Source organism: Hipposideros armiger, unplaced genomic scaffold, assembly GCF_001890085.2.
Source record: "Hipposideros armiger isolate ML-2016 unplaced genomic scaffold, ASM189008v1 scaffold_656, whole genome shotgun sequence".
Classification (NCBI taxonomy): Eukaryota; Metazoa; Chordata; class Mammalia; order Chiroptera; family Hipposideridae; genus Hipposideros; species Hipposideros armiger.
In genome coordinates, this window is record NW_017732006.1 from 9,689 (window position 1) to 27,627 (window position 17,939).

Here is a 17,939-nt window from a genome sequence, read left to right on the forward strand (position 1 = left end):
CGGCCCGCGGCCGCGCAGCAGGGACGCGGCCGGGAGGGCGGCGCGAGCCCCGCTCCCTCCGCGGCTGCGGCGGCGGCTGGTGTGGGCGTTCACAACCGGGCTGGGAGGAGGAGGAGGCTCGCGGCGAAGAGAGTGAGAAAGACATGAGGCAACCCGGCAGGAAGCGAGAAAGAGTTCGGCGGAGACGGAGTGAGTTTTAGAGACGCGGGGCGAGCAGGACCTGCGCCTGCGGGAGAGCGTGGCAGCCCGGGCTCCTCGCCCCCTCCGCGCGCTCGCCGCGTCCGCTTTCAGCACCCCGAGCGGAGAACAGTTCCCGGCTGTCCGCTCCGCTGCCAAGGGGCCGCCGCGGGCGGGCTACCTGGAGCCTGCGACCCGGCTCGGGGCGCCCTGTGAGAACCCAGTGTGCACGCCGCCTTCTCCCCGCTGCCAGTGTGCAAGTGAGCACGGGGGAAAGCATCCAGAGGCCTCGGGAAGCCCTGAAGAAGTCGAAGCAGAATGTACCAGGGACACATGCAGGTAAGACATTTCCATCGAGCTGGAAAGAAATCTTGGGGGCTAATTTAAGAGCAAGGCGGTTCACCAAGTTCCCGTGGTCAAGCGCTGCCTTCACACAATTCAACAAGTGAAGTGGTGCAACATGACCATGACATTTCTGGCCGGTGCTGTCGGGAAAACTAGACCTGTTTCTGAGGGTGGGAGAAGGGGAGGAGAGACCACCTCGGAACTTCGATTGGGAAGTTTGTTTTCTGTGCATTCCCTGAGCCTGTATCTTTAAACAAGATCAAGGGATCCAAACAGAGGAAACCTGGAGCTGACTGTGTGTTTCCGTTGTAATCCTATTGATGCAACTGGGCATGTATGTCAACTGAAGGGCAAACAATAATAGGGAAGACAAAGCTTTTCCTTTACCATCTGCAAAGGTGTCTTGAGAGTTAGAACACTTTACACGTTTGTATGATTTTTTAAAGTGATCGTTTTTTTTAATGGTTCATGCTGTGTTTTTCCCCCTTCAAATGATGGGACACTGTCACCTATTCCTATAGTCACAGGATGACTTAAGAGGATGAATTTAAACATAGGTCCAGAGTGTTTTCCAGAGGAGGTGCTGCCTTTGGTTATTAATGCTCATTTGAGCTGAGCCACTGCTTGTCTCTGATGCACGCTACTCTCTTGGGCAAAATTACTTTAACCTTGACTCCAGCTCTCATTCACATGGTTGGTTCTTATAAAGGCAGGTGTATGCTTTAGGGGGGAAAAAGATGAAATACTAACTCGGCTTCCTAAAGTATGAACTGAGCTCTTTTTGCTTTTCCTAATTCGTGTCTTTTAAAGCAATTGAAAATAGATAAATATGTTGTTGCATTCATCACTTAGTACTACCCAATATTTAATTTCCAAGTCTGCAGGGAAATTCTTTTGGATTATAATTTATTTTTATATAAAATAATAGTATATCATATTCCTAAGTTTTGTAAGAATTCTGAATCAGCACTATCAGAATTCCAAAAGCATTTCCCGTATTTATTGACATCATCTTGTTTTGAAAAACTGTTAAGGGAAGTATATTACAGTTGAAGGACAATAATTAGCTACTGAAATATATTTCTAAATATATATAATAAATGTGATCTACATGTTTCTTATTAAAGCTACACTAATTGGAAAGTTTGGTAACAAAGAAGCTTTCAAGCAATGACTGCTGAAAAAATTAACAAAGGATTATTACTATAGATTTATGTTTCATCCCCACCCAAAAATAATACTTACAATTTTATATATTATCTGTTTATTATCCCTAAACAGTTTTTCTATAAAAGTAAAATAGGACGGTTTTAATAAATAGAATCATCCTTCAGAAAATTGCTCATTCACACAAAATTAATAATTGACTACTTGGAAAATTAACAAAAACTTTCCACATAATTTTTTGTTTGAAAAATACATTTTTGTGACTGAAGAATAGAAGCAACAATCTGGTAAATTCAGGAATCCAAAAACAATTTTAATTCAATTTTCTGAATATTTCAAGGGAGGATGTTATTGAAACTTGAATTATCTAGAACAATGTCTGAGGTTTTCATTTCACTTTGAGAAAATAGACAAAATGTGACTCCAGACTTAATGTTTTTATTTTTTTATTTTTTGCTTATGCACTGCTTAACAATAAAGATGATGGCTTGCTGTAAAACTCACAAATCTTTGCTGCCGGGCTTAACTTGAAAACATTGCTAAATACTGTTGTAATCAATATGCTTGCCAAAATTTCAGAGCACAGTACTTTTTCCCTATTTACTATTGACTATTAATGTTAAATGTAAAATTTCTAAGGTTTTACCAGTTTAGTAGCTATTAAATGATATGATCATCTGAGTGGGAATCCTCCCCCTTCCCCCAAAATAATTACAATCTGATTCATAATTTGCTAACATTTTAAAACTCCAGTCTTTTCCCCAAAGACTGTTTAGCATACAGACAAAATCATGTTGGTTTATTTCAATTAAATAAAGAATTGTTTCTTATCAGAAATAGCATCATCTTCCTGTGTATACCTGACTCCAATCACAAGGGGGAAGAAACATAGCCCAAACACAGTTATTAAAGTATTTGTTATTAAAAATATGAATACATATTTGGTAAAGTAGACCAGGGATGAGTAGGTTTACTAACATTTCTGCCTTTACTAACTTTGGGGATCTTTTGAAACACTGGTGTTTCTTGGCTGATACCTTAAAACAGGAGTGAAACAGAAAATATTTGCCATCATTTCCTTTGCTTTCTAATTCTCTTTTCTGTATCCAAGAGACTTTAAAATAAAATGCTTTGTAAATAGTCAGCCTGGAGTGGGGGAGGTTGGCACATGAAGACTTAAAAAATAGTCATATTTAAAACTCCTGTAGTGCCTTTGTTTTTACAACTCAATAATTTTGTAAAGTGTATTAATTCTTATACATATGACCAATTCATCCAGTTTACTGTAGAAACTGAATTTGTTTTAGAAGCCACAAACTTTTGAAAACACTCTGCTAGTTCATTAGAAGATCAAAGTTGACCTCTCTGACAGGTAGATGAACAGAGCATAGCATAGCAGTGTATGTTTCTTGGTTTCATAATAAATGTATGCCACTGGTATATGTATTAGGAGAAGGGCCCCAGAGTTGTGCTGTTTTCCAATTGCCTCACCAACTATTTCCAAGGGGAATTTATCACCCCAGCAATTTAAGCAAAGGTTGTTTTTTTAGTGGCTTTTAGTCTCACTTGTTTTTCCCCTTTGACCAAGGGGGCTGATGGTGATTAAATACACTTAGCATCAGTTCTGACCAAACTCCCTATTCCTAATTGATGGCCTGTGGTCTTAATTCCTCCGATACCTCCATGCGCTTTGTGTCGTGATGCCTACTTGTATGTGTACATTAGTTAACACTGGCAATTAAAGCAAAATAATTACATGTCTCAGTATATTTCTTTAACTGAAAATTTTTTTTCTGGAATTACAGTTATTAAAGTTATTTTGAAAAGCTATCAAACAAAAACCTCTATTTGTAATTGTAACTGATCTTTATTACAGGCCTTCAAAAGAGACTTTTTTTTTACTTGTTCAAGCCAGCTGAGGAATCATTCTACACCCTCTGGCTTCACAAGATAAAAGCTAAAGAAAATTTAAATGACAGAATTATAAGATTATTAACAGCTTAACAGCCATTTTATTTGTCTTCCCCCAAAGGGATTTTGTGTTTGTCTTTATTTATGACTTTGCTTAAGCTTTTTAAAAAAAAAACCTTCACGAAGGGGGCAGCTTGAGTAACATAAATTGTGTTAATACATGAGATCTGGCCACTTGGGGTTCACTTGCATTCACTAGCACCATGAACATAGAAGCCAATGCAAGCTTATAGAATATAGAATGTTGTTTTGAACATCTGTAACAGCAGTTTGTCATAATTGAGATCCTAAGCAAAACTATAAAATAGACAATATTTAGCACGGTTACTTCCACTTCCCTAACAGATCCATTTTCCCCCTCCTGGTGCCACCATTTTCTATCCTGTGTCATTTCTTTATTAACCCTTTGCTAACAGAAATATAATAAATAACAGTACACCACATACACACATACACAACTGCATCTTCAGGGGAGAATTTTTAAAGATTCCTTTGGGATGGGCGCAGGGGGAGGGAGGTTAGGGGAGTGAAGTAATGCTGGCCTGAGGCTGGAGTTGGCTGTACTGTTTTGGTCAGGAGTAGCTGCTGCCATCCCTTCTCTTCCCAGCTCAAATGGCACCTGCCCTCCTGCTCAAAGTCTTCCTGTGAATGATAATGAGCATTAATGCAATTAATTTATTGTCTGAAGTATTATTAGCTAGAACTGTATTGAAGGAAATTCATGTAGCGTGAACCTGATGCCAAATTATGACACAAGCTTCAGAAAGATTCTGAAGTGCCTTCCAATATATTTACAAGCAACTCATGCTTGGTAGGAGTGAAATCTTGAGCTTTTAATACTTACAAATTATAATACTTATGGTATAATATTGCACAATATTTGATTTACCTGAAAATTTTATTCCCCAGTCATGCCAGCCAACAGTTTACATTATATACTTACTGTAAGAAACACAATATGTTCTTCCTAGATTTTGTTTATGGTTTATAAACATTCTTCCTAAAAACATGTGTTTGAAAAAATTTTTCATCATATGAATGTTTTGACTATAAAACATTTTTAAAGTAAAGAATAAGAAAAGGTTAAAGCAGAACTTGTTAATTTTTAAATCCTGACTCTCTCTCTTGCCACTGCCAACCTAAGAAACATTAAGATGTGATGCATCATGTAGTCAAAACATCTGGCAGACTGCTTTACGCTTCTCGCTGAGATCACGTGTTGCCAGCAGAGGCAGAAGCTAGAGCTGTTTAAAGGTTTCGTATTCTAGAATTAACTTCTTAATACCTTTATGGAATGTCTAGTGTGCATGCCCTGCATTAAATGTGAAGGTAAAAACCTAGTCTAATCTTTTCTTATTAAAAGACCTAAGTCTGATCTAAATGTTTTGAGACATCCAAACATGATGTAATTTCAGATGTACTGATAGAGAAAATGGGGTTGCCATGTTTCTGAAACATGTATCACCTTTTTATAATTCAGAATTTATAACAGGAAAAAATAATCTTGAACTGTAGCATGTAACTCGTGGATCAGAAACCAGAGCGCTATGAATTGGGGGTTACATTTCTGCCAGTGACCACTTGCTTCACCTCCACCTCACCCAATTCCACCCCCACCCCCCACCTATGCCATCCTCTTTACTAGGAATATGAAATAGAAGACGTCTTTCCCCAGTCTGTTAAGAAAGGTTTTTATATCTTATATATTATTATATCATACAGAAAATAAACAGGAAGATAGTTAATACCTTGTTGGTTAAATATCAAGACCATTGCTGATTGCTCAGAGCTCAGAGTATAATATAACATGCTGCCAATGTTGCCTTATAATGTCATTATTTTACTGATCCTTATTAGTACAATGTACTACTTTTCCTGTTAAAACTCCATTATATACATGATCATTATTATTCTCCATGTGAGATTACACTAAGTTGATCATCCTTATGTATTTTTAGACAATCACTGTTAGAAATTTCACAGATGAAAAATAATGAGCTCATTTAGATAGGAAGAGGCAGCTTATCCACTATTTCATTCAAGGGAAGCACATAAAACCCTACCAGCAGCTCCGAAATGGGGTGAACTTGAACCAAGTGGGAGCGTTTGCACTGCAGGGGCATACACTACTCCCTAAAACCCCTGGTCATGCACAGAGACTTCTGAAAAACCAGACAAACCCAGCAAGTGGGCCTTGGTGTAGCGAAAACTTTTTTTTCCCCCAAACAGAATGCCATATGGTGATCTATGAATCATGGAGATTCCAAGGGAGGATTGGTGCTTCTGTGATGCCTGAAATCTACCTAGGGAGCGACAAAATTCCCACTCCCACACACCCCCTTAAGAACTATGTAGTTTTTAAAGTAACTGGTATGGAAGAGGAATTCAAAGTCATTTCATATGAGTAATGACTGAAGTAACTAGGGATGTTTGACTTGGAAAGTAACTCAAGGACACCATGATGACTCTACATAAATATTTGAAGGACTATTATGTAGGAAGGGGATAGAATTGTTCTGTGTAGCCTTAAGGGTTAAAACTGCTATCATATCAGTGTGAGGTAAAGTTTCTCCAAGACAATGACAATAAGTAGATTCTGGATACAGCACCCATTCTCGCTGTGGTGAGATGCCTATTTGGAGATGGAAAAGCTTACGGATGAGCAGACTGTAGTATCCCTGCACACACCCAGGCCTCTGTTCCAAGATCATCATGCCTTGTGGAAGAAATCCAGTGAGAAGCACCGTGAGATGGCATGTGTGTTTGTGTGTGCATGTCTGTGTGTCCTACCAAAAATGGGTGTAGTCGACTGAAGTAATGACCTTAAATAAGCAAAATCCAGCATGTCCTGGGGGGAATATTCCCTAGCTACCTGAAAGTGTAAGGGTGAATGAACATCAGAGCCATGTAAGTACCATCGTGCAAAGTGATCAAAAATAGTAAAAAGTCAGAATATATGGAACCTCCTTCAGGAAATGAGAAAGAGGAATACATTTAAACATCATGAGAAGATGAAGCTGCTAGAGCTGCAAAACATCTTTTTACCTCCTTTCGCATGGGTGTTGACTGTAACATTCTTACCCTGAATGATATCCTTTGATCATGTGGGGTTGTGCCTTCTGATTGGCAGGTGATTAAATGCCTATGAAGCACCTGGGAGCTTGTTGGACATGCAAGATCTCAGGTCCCACCCCAGACCTACTGAATCAGAAACTGAATTTTTTAAGATACCCAGTGATTTATATGCAAATTAACATTTGAGAAGCACTGGTCTGAAAATGTCTATATAGAGAACAAAGCCTAATCTATTGCACTTGAGAACTCAGCAAAAAGCTTGATTCTTGAGGAACTTTCTGACACCACAGAGGCATGATGAGGCCCCTGACAGAGGAGATGACAAAAGCACCTATCACAACTGTTTGAATGAAATTTTTTCCTTATGTTGACACCATAACCACAACTGTAATTACAACCGCCATTGTAATTTTTCCATCTAGAGGAAGCACAAAAATCTATTATTTCCACCTGAATAAAACAAACCTTCAAATATTTAGAGAACTATCATGTCCTCATCCCATTAAATCTTTTCTTCTCCAAGATAAACAACCCAGTTCACTCAACTGTTTCTCATAATGACATTTCTGATGTCTTAATGGCTCCATTAAAGTATGGCACGCTGAACAAGGCACAAGGCTCAAGATGTGATCTGACCAGCGTCAAACACTTGGAGATTATTTATCTCTTGGGAAGACATCTACTCAGACAGCCTAAGATTACGTGAGCATCTTTAGACAAAATTGTTCTCTAAATTGTTCAGATGTTTCTATTCTCTGAATAACTTGGGAGTTGTCTCACAGGTGTTCGGTCTTTAATACCAGAGCAATCTTGGATCCAAATGTGCTCATTAGAATATTCTAAGTTAACAGTTCCTTATGTCTCTAACAATTGCACGAGTGTTCAGTTTTGAGGTCATAGAATCCTGGGTTTAAAGGACTCTTGAAAATGTTTTGTTCAATTCTCTCATTTCACAGATAAGAAAATTAAAGTCCAGAATAAGAGACTTGCTCAAGAAGTCCCACTTAAGTTAGAAGAGTTAGTATGGGGATGGAAGCTGCCTTACCTTCAATGTGCTATGGTATACTTTATTTTGGTATTTATTACAATAAAAAATCTAAGTGAAAAGTAAACATTATAATAAACCACCAGATGTTTCCAAATGTCCAGGTGTTTGACATTTAGCCACATAAAAATTGATATTTTCCTGCTTTTCAGTATTAGTATAACTATTTGGTATTTTATGTATTTGGTTTCAGTAATCATTTGGCTAACAGCGAAAGAAAAGTCTAGTCTGTAAGCGTGTTTTGAAAGGTAAACGAGGTGCCATGAAAAGTTGTATCATTTCTTTCCCTAAAGGTGCTCCCCACTGCCTTTCCTTGGACTGACTAGATTGACCATTTGAGTGAACTGGTTTGATAGGTTCTTGGAACTAGCTACCTAAATATACAAGTAAATCAATCAGAGGCTCTTAGCTATCAGCAACAGAAACCAACTCTGGACAATATCCTAAGTAATTAAAATCCACACCACCAATGAGGTGATCATCTGGGTGTCCATCTCCGGATGTGGTGCCATCATCCGGATGTGGTTACAGCATCACTCATGTAATATTACTGCTGAAAGGGCACAACCTGAATCTAATCATGAGAGAATCTCAGAGAAACCCCAAACGAGGGATATTCTATAAAATAAATAGATCATGTTTTTCAAAAATATCAATGTCATGAAGAACAAGAACTGTGATGTTTACAAATTAAAAGACCAAAGAGACATGACAGCTAAATGCAATACACGATCCTAGATTGGATCTTGGAGTGGAAAGAAAATTATTATAAAGTACACCATCGGCACAATTGAAACTTGAAAAGAGACTGGAGATTAGGTTAGCATTAGTGTTACACTTGGTAACGGAACTGGATGACTAGCTGTGGCTACGTAATAGAATATTCTTGTTCATTAGAAATATTTGCTGCAGGGGTAAAGGGGTGAAGTGTATGTAACCTACTCTCAAGTTATTTGGAATAATGAAAATAATATCAGAGAGAGAGAGAGAGAGAGGGAGGAAGCAAACCTAGCAAAACATTAAAAACTGGCAACTCTGGTGAAAGGGTATTATGGAAATCCATTGTACTATTCTTGCAATTTTTCGGCAGGCTTGAGATTATTTTCAGATAAAAAGAGTTTTTTTAGTGTTTAAATAAAAGTGCATTGGGGCACTCACAGATTCCTAGAACTAGGCTGGGGATGAAGGGACCAAGCAGTAGGCAGGGGCACAGCCCCAAACTCCAAATCAGACTAGTACGAACCCCACCGCTGCCCTCACGGAACAAGGAACACGAGAGCTTGCAACCCTGACACCCCCGACTGGGCACTGGTTCAGCCCCTCACTGCTGCTGCTGCTGCCCATGGAAACCCCATGTTGGAGCTCCCAATGCTGCTTCCCACTACCAGGATGAATTTTCTACCAGGACTGCTTCAATGTGCCCCCAAATCCCAGTTCAGAGTGGGGCAGGTGCCCTGTCTGCAAGATAGCCTGGGAAACTTCATATCTGCTTACCACCAAAACTCCAAAAGTGGGCCATTTTCCAACTATAGAGCTTAGATTTTGGAAAGTTAAAAAACAAACCAATGCCCACTATAACATGTTTCAGATATTGCTTCAAAGTAAAATAGATACCTCTCTATCTTGGCTAAAGTCCAGTCCGCCTTGAGGGATAAAAGTTAAAATACTTCTCTTTCAGCCCTGTGCTTCTTTCTTACTACCTGCCGTTATGTGCAAGCCTGTAGAACAGGGTAAAGCTAGAATATATTGATTATTAAATCAGGCAGCACAGAGGAGCAGAATGGTCCCTCCATCATTCGCCAGCATCCATCTACTGCTCACTCCTATTCTTTCTGAGAAATTGGGAAGAGCCCTGTGAAGAATTTAGTAATTAATCAAGGAATTAAAGTACATATCATGACCCTTAGTGATAAGGACTTTCATATTCATCCAGAGGATGATTATAATCAAGATGCCCCGGGCATTTGAGTTACTAATATTGATATGTAGCCTATTATATAAATCTTTAGGAGGATTTATGTAAGACAAAAAGAAAGTGTTCTTAAGCTTGGGGCAAGATTAAATGAAAATAGAATCTTGGAGATATAAAGGTCTTTAGAGTTCACATAGCATAACTTTGTCATTTCACATGTGAGGAAACTGAGGGTTAGGTCTTGATGGAATTAATTCTGTAATTAATTGCCTCTCCCCAAAATAAAAGAAACAAAAAAGGATGTTGAAAGGCTTGCAATAGCATGCCTCATGCATCGCTTAATAATCCCTCATATTTGAAGAGGCTACAAAAACCGGTTCAGAGCTTGTGGCTGAGGATCAGACAGCCCCAAGTTCAAATCCTGGCTTCACCACGTATTGTCTGTGTGATCTTGCTCTGATAACTTGTTCTCTCTAAACCTCACTGTCTTCATCTGTGACAGGGAGATAATAAATGTACCCACACATTGCGATGACGTTGTAAAGGTTACGCCCTGTGTTTTTGTAGAGCTGGCCAAGTGTTTCATATACGCTACGTGGCTGAAGGAGCTGAGCTGCAGCCGTGCCTGTTATACCTGGTGGTGTGCGATGGTGGCAGATGCTTGATTTTCTTGTTGTCTCACAGTTATGGAGTTTCTTTCTTCATTTTCCTGTCCCCAAACTCTTGCCTTCCATATACTGAATATTTACTCATCCTTTCATATTCCACCCAAATGTTATCTCCTCAGTGAGTGCTGCTCTGCGCCCCTGCCAGCACCCTTGCACCCTCCCCCCACATTCTTTAGTACCTATGTGCATCGCTAATACTGAATTAACATATACCTTTAATTATTCGTTTTGTCAGTCTCCCAAACTACTTGTAAGCACATCTGTGGCAGTGACTATATTCAATACATCTTTGTATCCCTGGAAACTAATAGTACTAGGTACATACTATTACTGCAGGATTTATTTCTTAAATGAATGAATTGGTGAATGAATGGATGAAAGAAAGAATAAAAGAATGAATGGGTGAAATATTCACAGGACCCCCTTACTCTTCCTAATAAGGACCCCAAAGTTGGGATGCTCTTCCTGATTCTAAGATAGACACAGCCCCAGAATCTGGTCTATTCCCATGAGTATCAGGAGCAAATGCATATCAAGTGAAGTTTCCACACACTTGAAAGAGAATCAATTACAGGGAAACCTTATAAACCTTATAATTAGATTGCCACTATAATTAACCAACACTCTGTTGTCAAAGTAGTCTATGCAGTTTAATGGGTTCAACCTCTTTAAAGCCTGAGGACAGTCTGGGGCTGCAGATTTTAAAATATAATAGATTCTCCTAATGGTTTCTAACTGTATCTCTAACTGGCCAAGGTCATTTGGAATTAGAATCCATGCCTCTAAGGTTCTATACACCGCCCAACCACCTCAGCTGTTGTCAACAGTGATTTTAATTATAGTGCCAACACACACACATGCACACACACACACCCGCCCCCCTACCCCTGAGACCACAGAACATCATAGTTAAAACTACCCTAGGAGGCCGTCATTGCTTACACTCAATTATAAGGGTTGCTTACACCTACACACACACACACACACACACACACACACACACACACACACACTTTTCCAAAGATCCAAGAAGAACTGCACTCAAAATGGTCATCCAGGGGACGTGTCTATTTTGTGAGCCTGTCTAAATATGGAGATCTTATTATGTCTCCACAGTTACTCTGATTTGGGAGCCCAGGACATGGAGGAGTAATTCTTCCCATTCGGATACAGAGTAAAAAGATTCCAAAATCACATGTTAAAGCTTCTCTAATAAGAGAGAGGAAGTAACTATACCAGTGATATGTGCCACCTCTGGGCAAATTATAAGAAGGGGCCCTTTCTGGGTGACCCAAGCACACGAAGACTCTTCTTTTCCCTGGAGGATACAACCCCACACCCAGGCACACAGTTTGGCAAGTGGAGTTAGAGGGTTGGCTTTCAGACATGACTTGTGCCCCGTCATCCAGACATCCTTGCACAGCTAATATGCACGGCCATATGTATGGCTTTGAAGGGAGTCTCCTCTACTAACCATCTAGTCTGTGGGTGGGGGAGTGGGGGTTGAGGGTGTATGATAAAAAGTGTAGAAATGAGCTCTGTTTTACCAAAGATATTCAAACACGGATTGGATTTGCTAATGTCTTTATGGAAGAGGATTACTGGCTTTCCCTCCAGCTCTAGGATTCTATTATTATCAGGCCCTTAATTAGTGATACAATATATCTCTGAGTGTTTGATGAGGCCAGATTTCCCCAGTGTACTAGTGGCCACATCATGGAAAATAAATTAAAAAGCTTTGCTAATATCAATATACTTGTTATTTCTTATGAAGCCAAAGATCAATCTCTCCTAATTCTTCAAAGGTTATGCTGCTTGGGAAGATTCTGTTATATTTCTCCTCTCCGTTCTGCAAATAACAAAAGATCCTTTTCTACAAAGCTGTCCCCAATATGGCAGAACTCTCAGCTGTGATAGAATACTGATAATCTCTGCTAAGATAGTCACTATTTGTGAGAGTCCCATAAAATTTAATCTTTAGAATGTTTCAGTGAGGTTAGCAAAAGACAGGTATTTTATCTTTGTCATGCTAATAAAGAGAATGCACCTCCTAGGGATTGACTGCTTCACCCAGACTTCTACATCAAATCAGTTAGGGACTGGGGACCCAAGTCTGGGTCTTCTGATATTTACTTTATTGCTTGAGCCCGTGTAGAAAATTCAGTCCATGCCTTCACTTCAACTATTGCGAAATGACTCAACTAACAGGACAAAAAGGATTTTGCAAGGTTTCTGGAACATTGCATGACCTTGGAGGGTAGAAACCTCTGGTGCGTTCTTCCTATCATTTATGCAAGACAGATGCTAAATCCAGACAGCTTTATCAGCTCTCTGGATTCAACATCTATATATATTAACTTAGCACCTTGAAAGCACTTTTGTGTGTGACGGGGTACACTCTGCTAGTGGAGTACAGAACAGCAGTGAAACATCCATCTTCTTGTGCAGAAAGCCTCCCTAGAATCAGAAATGCCCAGGAGGCCAGAAAAATAATGACAGTGTGGGATTAACCAGAACTCAGAAGCCCAGTGTGGAGTCGTCTTGCATGTGTAGACGCAGAACCTTGGGTTGTATGCACAAACTAAGCCACAATGTCCCCACCAAAATCAATCAGTTACCTAAGTTTTATTTTATACTTTGCTATTATAAAAAATTCAAAAATAATATGGTGGGGAACCAAATGATTTTGGTTTACTTTGATGTTTTAATCTCTATTAAACCAGATCTTTAAAATATCTTAGTACATATTTGGGAGCATTCTCTTAATTTCCACTGCTCTTAGAGATCCTTTTTTTTTTTTTCAAGGAAAGAGAAAATACCAACTTTGCTGAAAGAGAACTTCTAAATGGCAGGACCAAGATTACTGTGAAGGAAATATGCATAGATTTTACGTCTCAATTGATATTAAAATATCTACTTAAAATGGAACCACTGCTCCCTAATTCTTTAAATTAATTTAAACTTTCCATTATTTTAGGAGTAGAAGGCCTAGAAGTAACATTATAAAAATCAGAATGTGATAGTATCAATGAACTAACCATGTAAAATTTAAAGTACCAAAATCCTATTTTGTTTCATAGTTGATTTTGTTAAAATTAATTTTTTCAGGGATAAACTTCTAACACATTAATATGATTATGTCCTAATTTCAGAATCAGTGATAAAAGAATTTAAATGTTCTGTGTTATATCAAAGAAACATTAATCTAATATTCAATTTTAAGAGTTAAGGTACAAGTATTCTGCACCTAGCTTGTCAAAAATTATTTCACCTGTGGCTTGTACTGCACATAATTCTGCCATTTTTAATTAATGTTTAAATGGATAATCAGCTAGCCTTTTTGCAGGTAAAGAAATGTTAAAGTAACTAAGCTGAAAACATAAATTCATCTGGCATCTATGCTCATCCTAAATATATACAAACCAGTTATTTCTTCCCAACTAAATACCATTACCACTAATTGACCACTTCTACCTGATCCAACTCAAAATCATCTTGTTCCAAACCAGACTCATTATCACCACCAAGAACCTCCCTCTTCCCGCCTCTTCCCCTATTTTCCTGGATTAACAGCACCACCACATGCTCAATTACCTAAATTAAAAACCTGGGAACCATCGTCTTCTCTCTCTGCCTCACTCTACAAATCAAATCTAAATGCTGTAGCACTTACTTCCTGATTTGCTCCTACTCTGCCCTCTCTCTCCATCCTCATCTTAGATCACTTCATCATCTTTATTTAAATAGTCACTGTAGCTGCCCACCTAATCCTCTTGTTGCCAGCATCACATGTATCTTACCACACGCTTTGCTACAGCATTAATTTGATCAGATCACCCTTCTATTTAAAGTTCTTTCAAGGTACACCATCATCTATAAGTGTTTTCCCAAGTGCAATGATCTCTAGAACTATCTAAAATACTTATTAAAAACTCACATTCCTCAGCCCTCCTGCAGCCCTACTGAATCAGGTTCCTTGAGGGTAAGGCCTGGTAATCTGCATGCTTAACACTCTGCAGGTGAATTTAGTGTGCAGTGAAATGTGGGAAGCACTGGCCTCCAGGATAAGATATGACTTATAAGGGTTCCTTACTTGGCCGTCCCATTTATAGCTTCCCCATAAGCAGCCTGGACTCTGCCTTGCTACACTTTGGTGCTTCCCAAACCGCACCTGGGCTTCCATGCCCCTGGCCTTCTCTAATGATATTCTCTTTCTGACCGGACACTCACCATCTCGCTCACTTGGCTCATCCTTGCTCATTCTTCAAAACTCAGTTAAAGGGTTATTCCCTAAAAGAAGTCTTCCCTGAGTTCCAGGGCTGGGGCGGATACTCTCCCAGCACCCTGAGCCTGTGCAGGACTCTGCCTTCCGTCCCCTCACCCTGCTTCCTGGTAGCTTCCCTTGGCTGCGTCTTGTTCACCTTTTAAACCCTGTCACGCAGCACAGAGCCCATTCACTGTGGGTGAGCAGTACATGTTGGATTAAGTCATGAATCATTGAACAAATTCATCTTTTAATTACCCTGAATTAATCTGTTGAGTTTGATTTAAACTTCTGGAGAATCCCATAGACCCATATGGATTGAGCATTTTATCTGGGCTCTTTGAAGATGGAATGAAATTAAAATATGAAAATGGACTAGTCCTTTTAAAAATCAATTAATCCTGAGTAATGCATTCAAATTCTTGTCTGATTAGTTTCCGGGGCGGGGGGGTGTGGGGGGGTGGACAGGTGTGAGTAGCCAAAGAAAGAGTGTGAACCAGGAGGCAAAAGAGTTAGATCCAGGCCTCTTTCTACCCTAGTTAGTGTGTGATTTGGGGAACTCCTCTTAATCTTTGTAAGTCCCAGTTTTCTCATCCACAAAAGGACTAAATAGAACTCAGTACTATTGTTTTATTCTAAACTAAAATTTAGTAAATTAGCATTTTAAGATATTAATGTAATAAAAAAAGCCATTTCAGTAAACAATATGTAGAGTTTACCATATATATATATACATATATATATATATATGTATGTATGTATATATGTATGAAATTGAATTTTGACGAAAAACTATTGACCCAACTTCACCATAACATTAGACCAATATTATATTTACTCTATTTTTTTCCTAAGTACTTAGTTGTAGTATTTTGTCATCTGGGTTTGGGTTTTTATTTTATCAATTAATAGTATTATTTGCTTATTATATGAAATGATAATCATCTGTTATTCATCCCTGTGAATTATATTATATTATTATGAGTGAAATGGAGGCCATAGCAGTATTTGAGAAAATAATATTTACAGTTTCTTTATGGTTTTCAAAGACATGGGGAGAATTTTTGAGTGAGGTATTAATCCAACTTATAGTCCTCCCTACTTGTGTGATCGTGGACAAGCTTCTTACCACTGAACATCTCAAAGCACAAAACTGAAGTTGCAATAAGTCGTCTAAAAGTCTGATTCTTTAATTTTGGCTCTTGACAATAAGAACACAATTTTGTTGCCAAATTTTAATATTGGATTCTCTGCTTAAGAAATACCCTTATGTTATTGAGGGTGACAAAGGCTTGCTCACATATCCAATTAATACAGAGTATCTCATTAAAACAAAGAATGGGCACTTCCCTTAAAAATTTGATAATAAGATTTTCATCATATAAATTATACCCTCAAACTAATAATGGAGTAAGTTAGCTGCAGTGAGAAGTATTTCTATTTCCTTTCATCTATCTGATTTCCTAAGTGAACGCCCCTCCCCCAACACACACACACACACACACACACACACACACACACACACACAGAAATGTCGATATCGGTGTGCTGCTCATCTGATCCAGCTGCAGATCCTTTGTAAACTACCTTTGGTAAACCCACTTAGAGAGAATGGAGGAGCAAACATGATGATGGATAAAAATGGGAAACTAGACCCTAAAGCTGTGCTTGTACCTTAAATCACTGAAATTTCCTTTTTGAACATTTTAAATAAGGTGACCTTGTAAATCAAAAGTAGAGACCAGAAACTGAAACTTTATAATTACAGCCAAGAGCTCCCTTTTATAGGAAGCTAGCAAATTTAATATCTCAGGGCAGTGAAACCTTGTAACTAACATTGATTTATTAGAGAAAAAAGAGAAAGCTTATCAAATGGGAGGAATATTTATGCATTTATTCATTCATTCTTTGAGCATGATTGGAAGTGAATCCCAATCTACATATAAACCTAAAACCCAAAGACTTAGAGCTCTAATTCTTGACTTTATTTCCAAGTATGACTCCATGTGGTCTTAAGGAGCCTATTTGATCCACCCCATGGCCCTATCGACAGCTTGTCAGAGGCTACCCTGCTTAGTAATGGAAGATTATTTGTTGCTTCTTCCCCTTCCAACCTCCTGGGCACACAATTTAAATAGACCCCAATACATAGAGGTAGAAGAAATGTCAATAAATGGTAAGTAGAGTTTATAATCTATTTCTACATCTGACTGTAAAATGTAGTTGATTGCACTGATCTCTGTGGCTCCAAACGGCTTTCCCAGTGCAGCCCAGAAAGCTCAGCCCTGCTGTGCTGGATCACAACAAAAATCCCAGACAATCTGAACAAACTGAGTTGGCAACCATCTCCAAGCCATCCCAGAGGCAGGGGGAGCCCTTTGAGAAGCATAGCGACTGGATGTCACCAGAGTGGACAGGCAGGCGTGGGTGACAGGCTTGTTGGGAACCGTCTAAACGGTGTACCTCAAGCTTCCTGTGAAGTGGTCTGCAGCTTTTCAGAGCAGCAGCCAGTCTCATATTACAGTGAATAAGCTCTCCAGGCCAACAGAAGCTCTTCTCCTCCTCCCTAGAGACAGACCGAACAAAAGGCAGGTTTGGAAATAGCTGCACAGTCACAGCGTTTGCACTGTCTTTAACCAGAACTTCTCACTAAAAAAAAAAAAAAAAAAAAAATCCTATTCTGATTTATATTGCAGTTTAGGTCCATGATACTGTCATCAAGGCAGAAGGTCAGGTCATGCCACTAACAGAGTCACAGATTGCTAGTTGTTTCCTATTGCTGGTAATTGTTTGTTACAACTGGTAAGTGGTAAAGCCAGGACTAACTTCCCAACACATTCAGTGTTGCTTCCTTTTGAATATGCTTGCATGAGCTACACACTGGCCAAAATGGCTCCAGCCCATTCAATAATAAGGTTACACAGACCCACCAAATATATATGTTTTATTCTCATTCATATGAGGATGTGATATATAGGATGCTACCTACATACCATATCAGAATCCTACCTTTGGAGGGAAAGGATGTTATCATGTAATGTATATGTTCCATACAGTACTTGACACACCCTACAACCATAATAAATATAAATCACTGAAATCCAATTTATTTTCTGGCCACGCTCCCAGGAAAGCTTATCTGATGTCCAAACTGTGGGTGCTGAAATAAAATCTGAGAAATGCAGAGCAGAATAAGAAATAGATCTATTCAGCATATCTGATATCTACCCACCTTAAGTCTTCATTCTTCATCTTTTTCTTTTGAATCCTGATCCCTTTCTCTGAACCTAAACCTTTTCTGGAAGGTGCATATCC

General features: G+C 39.0%; 1 protein-coding gene across 3 annotated transcripts in view; it reads left to right on the plus strand.

Annotated features, from left to right (window-relative positions):
- The first annotated feature begins 20 nt into the window (after positions 1 to 20).
- Positions 21 to 17,939, plus strand: part of PEX5L (peroxisomal biogenesis factor 5 like) — a 213,635-nt gene continuing 195,716 nt past the window's right edge. For all 3 annotated transcript variants that reach the window (XM_019626097.1, XM_019626098.1, XM_019626101.1), the window contains exon 1: positions 21 to 516. In XM_019626097.1, coding sequence (XP_019481642.1) covers positions 496 to 516 — 21 coding nt within the window. In that variant the 5' untranslated portion in view covers positions 21 to 495. The remainder of the gene's footprint in view (positions 517 to 17,939) is intronic.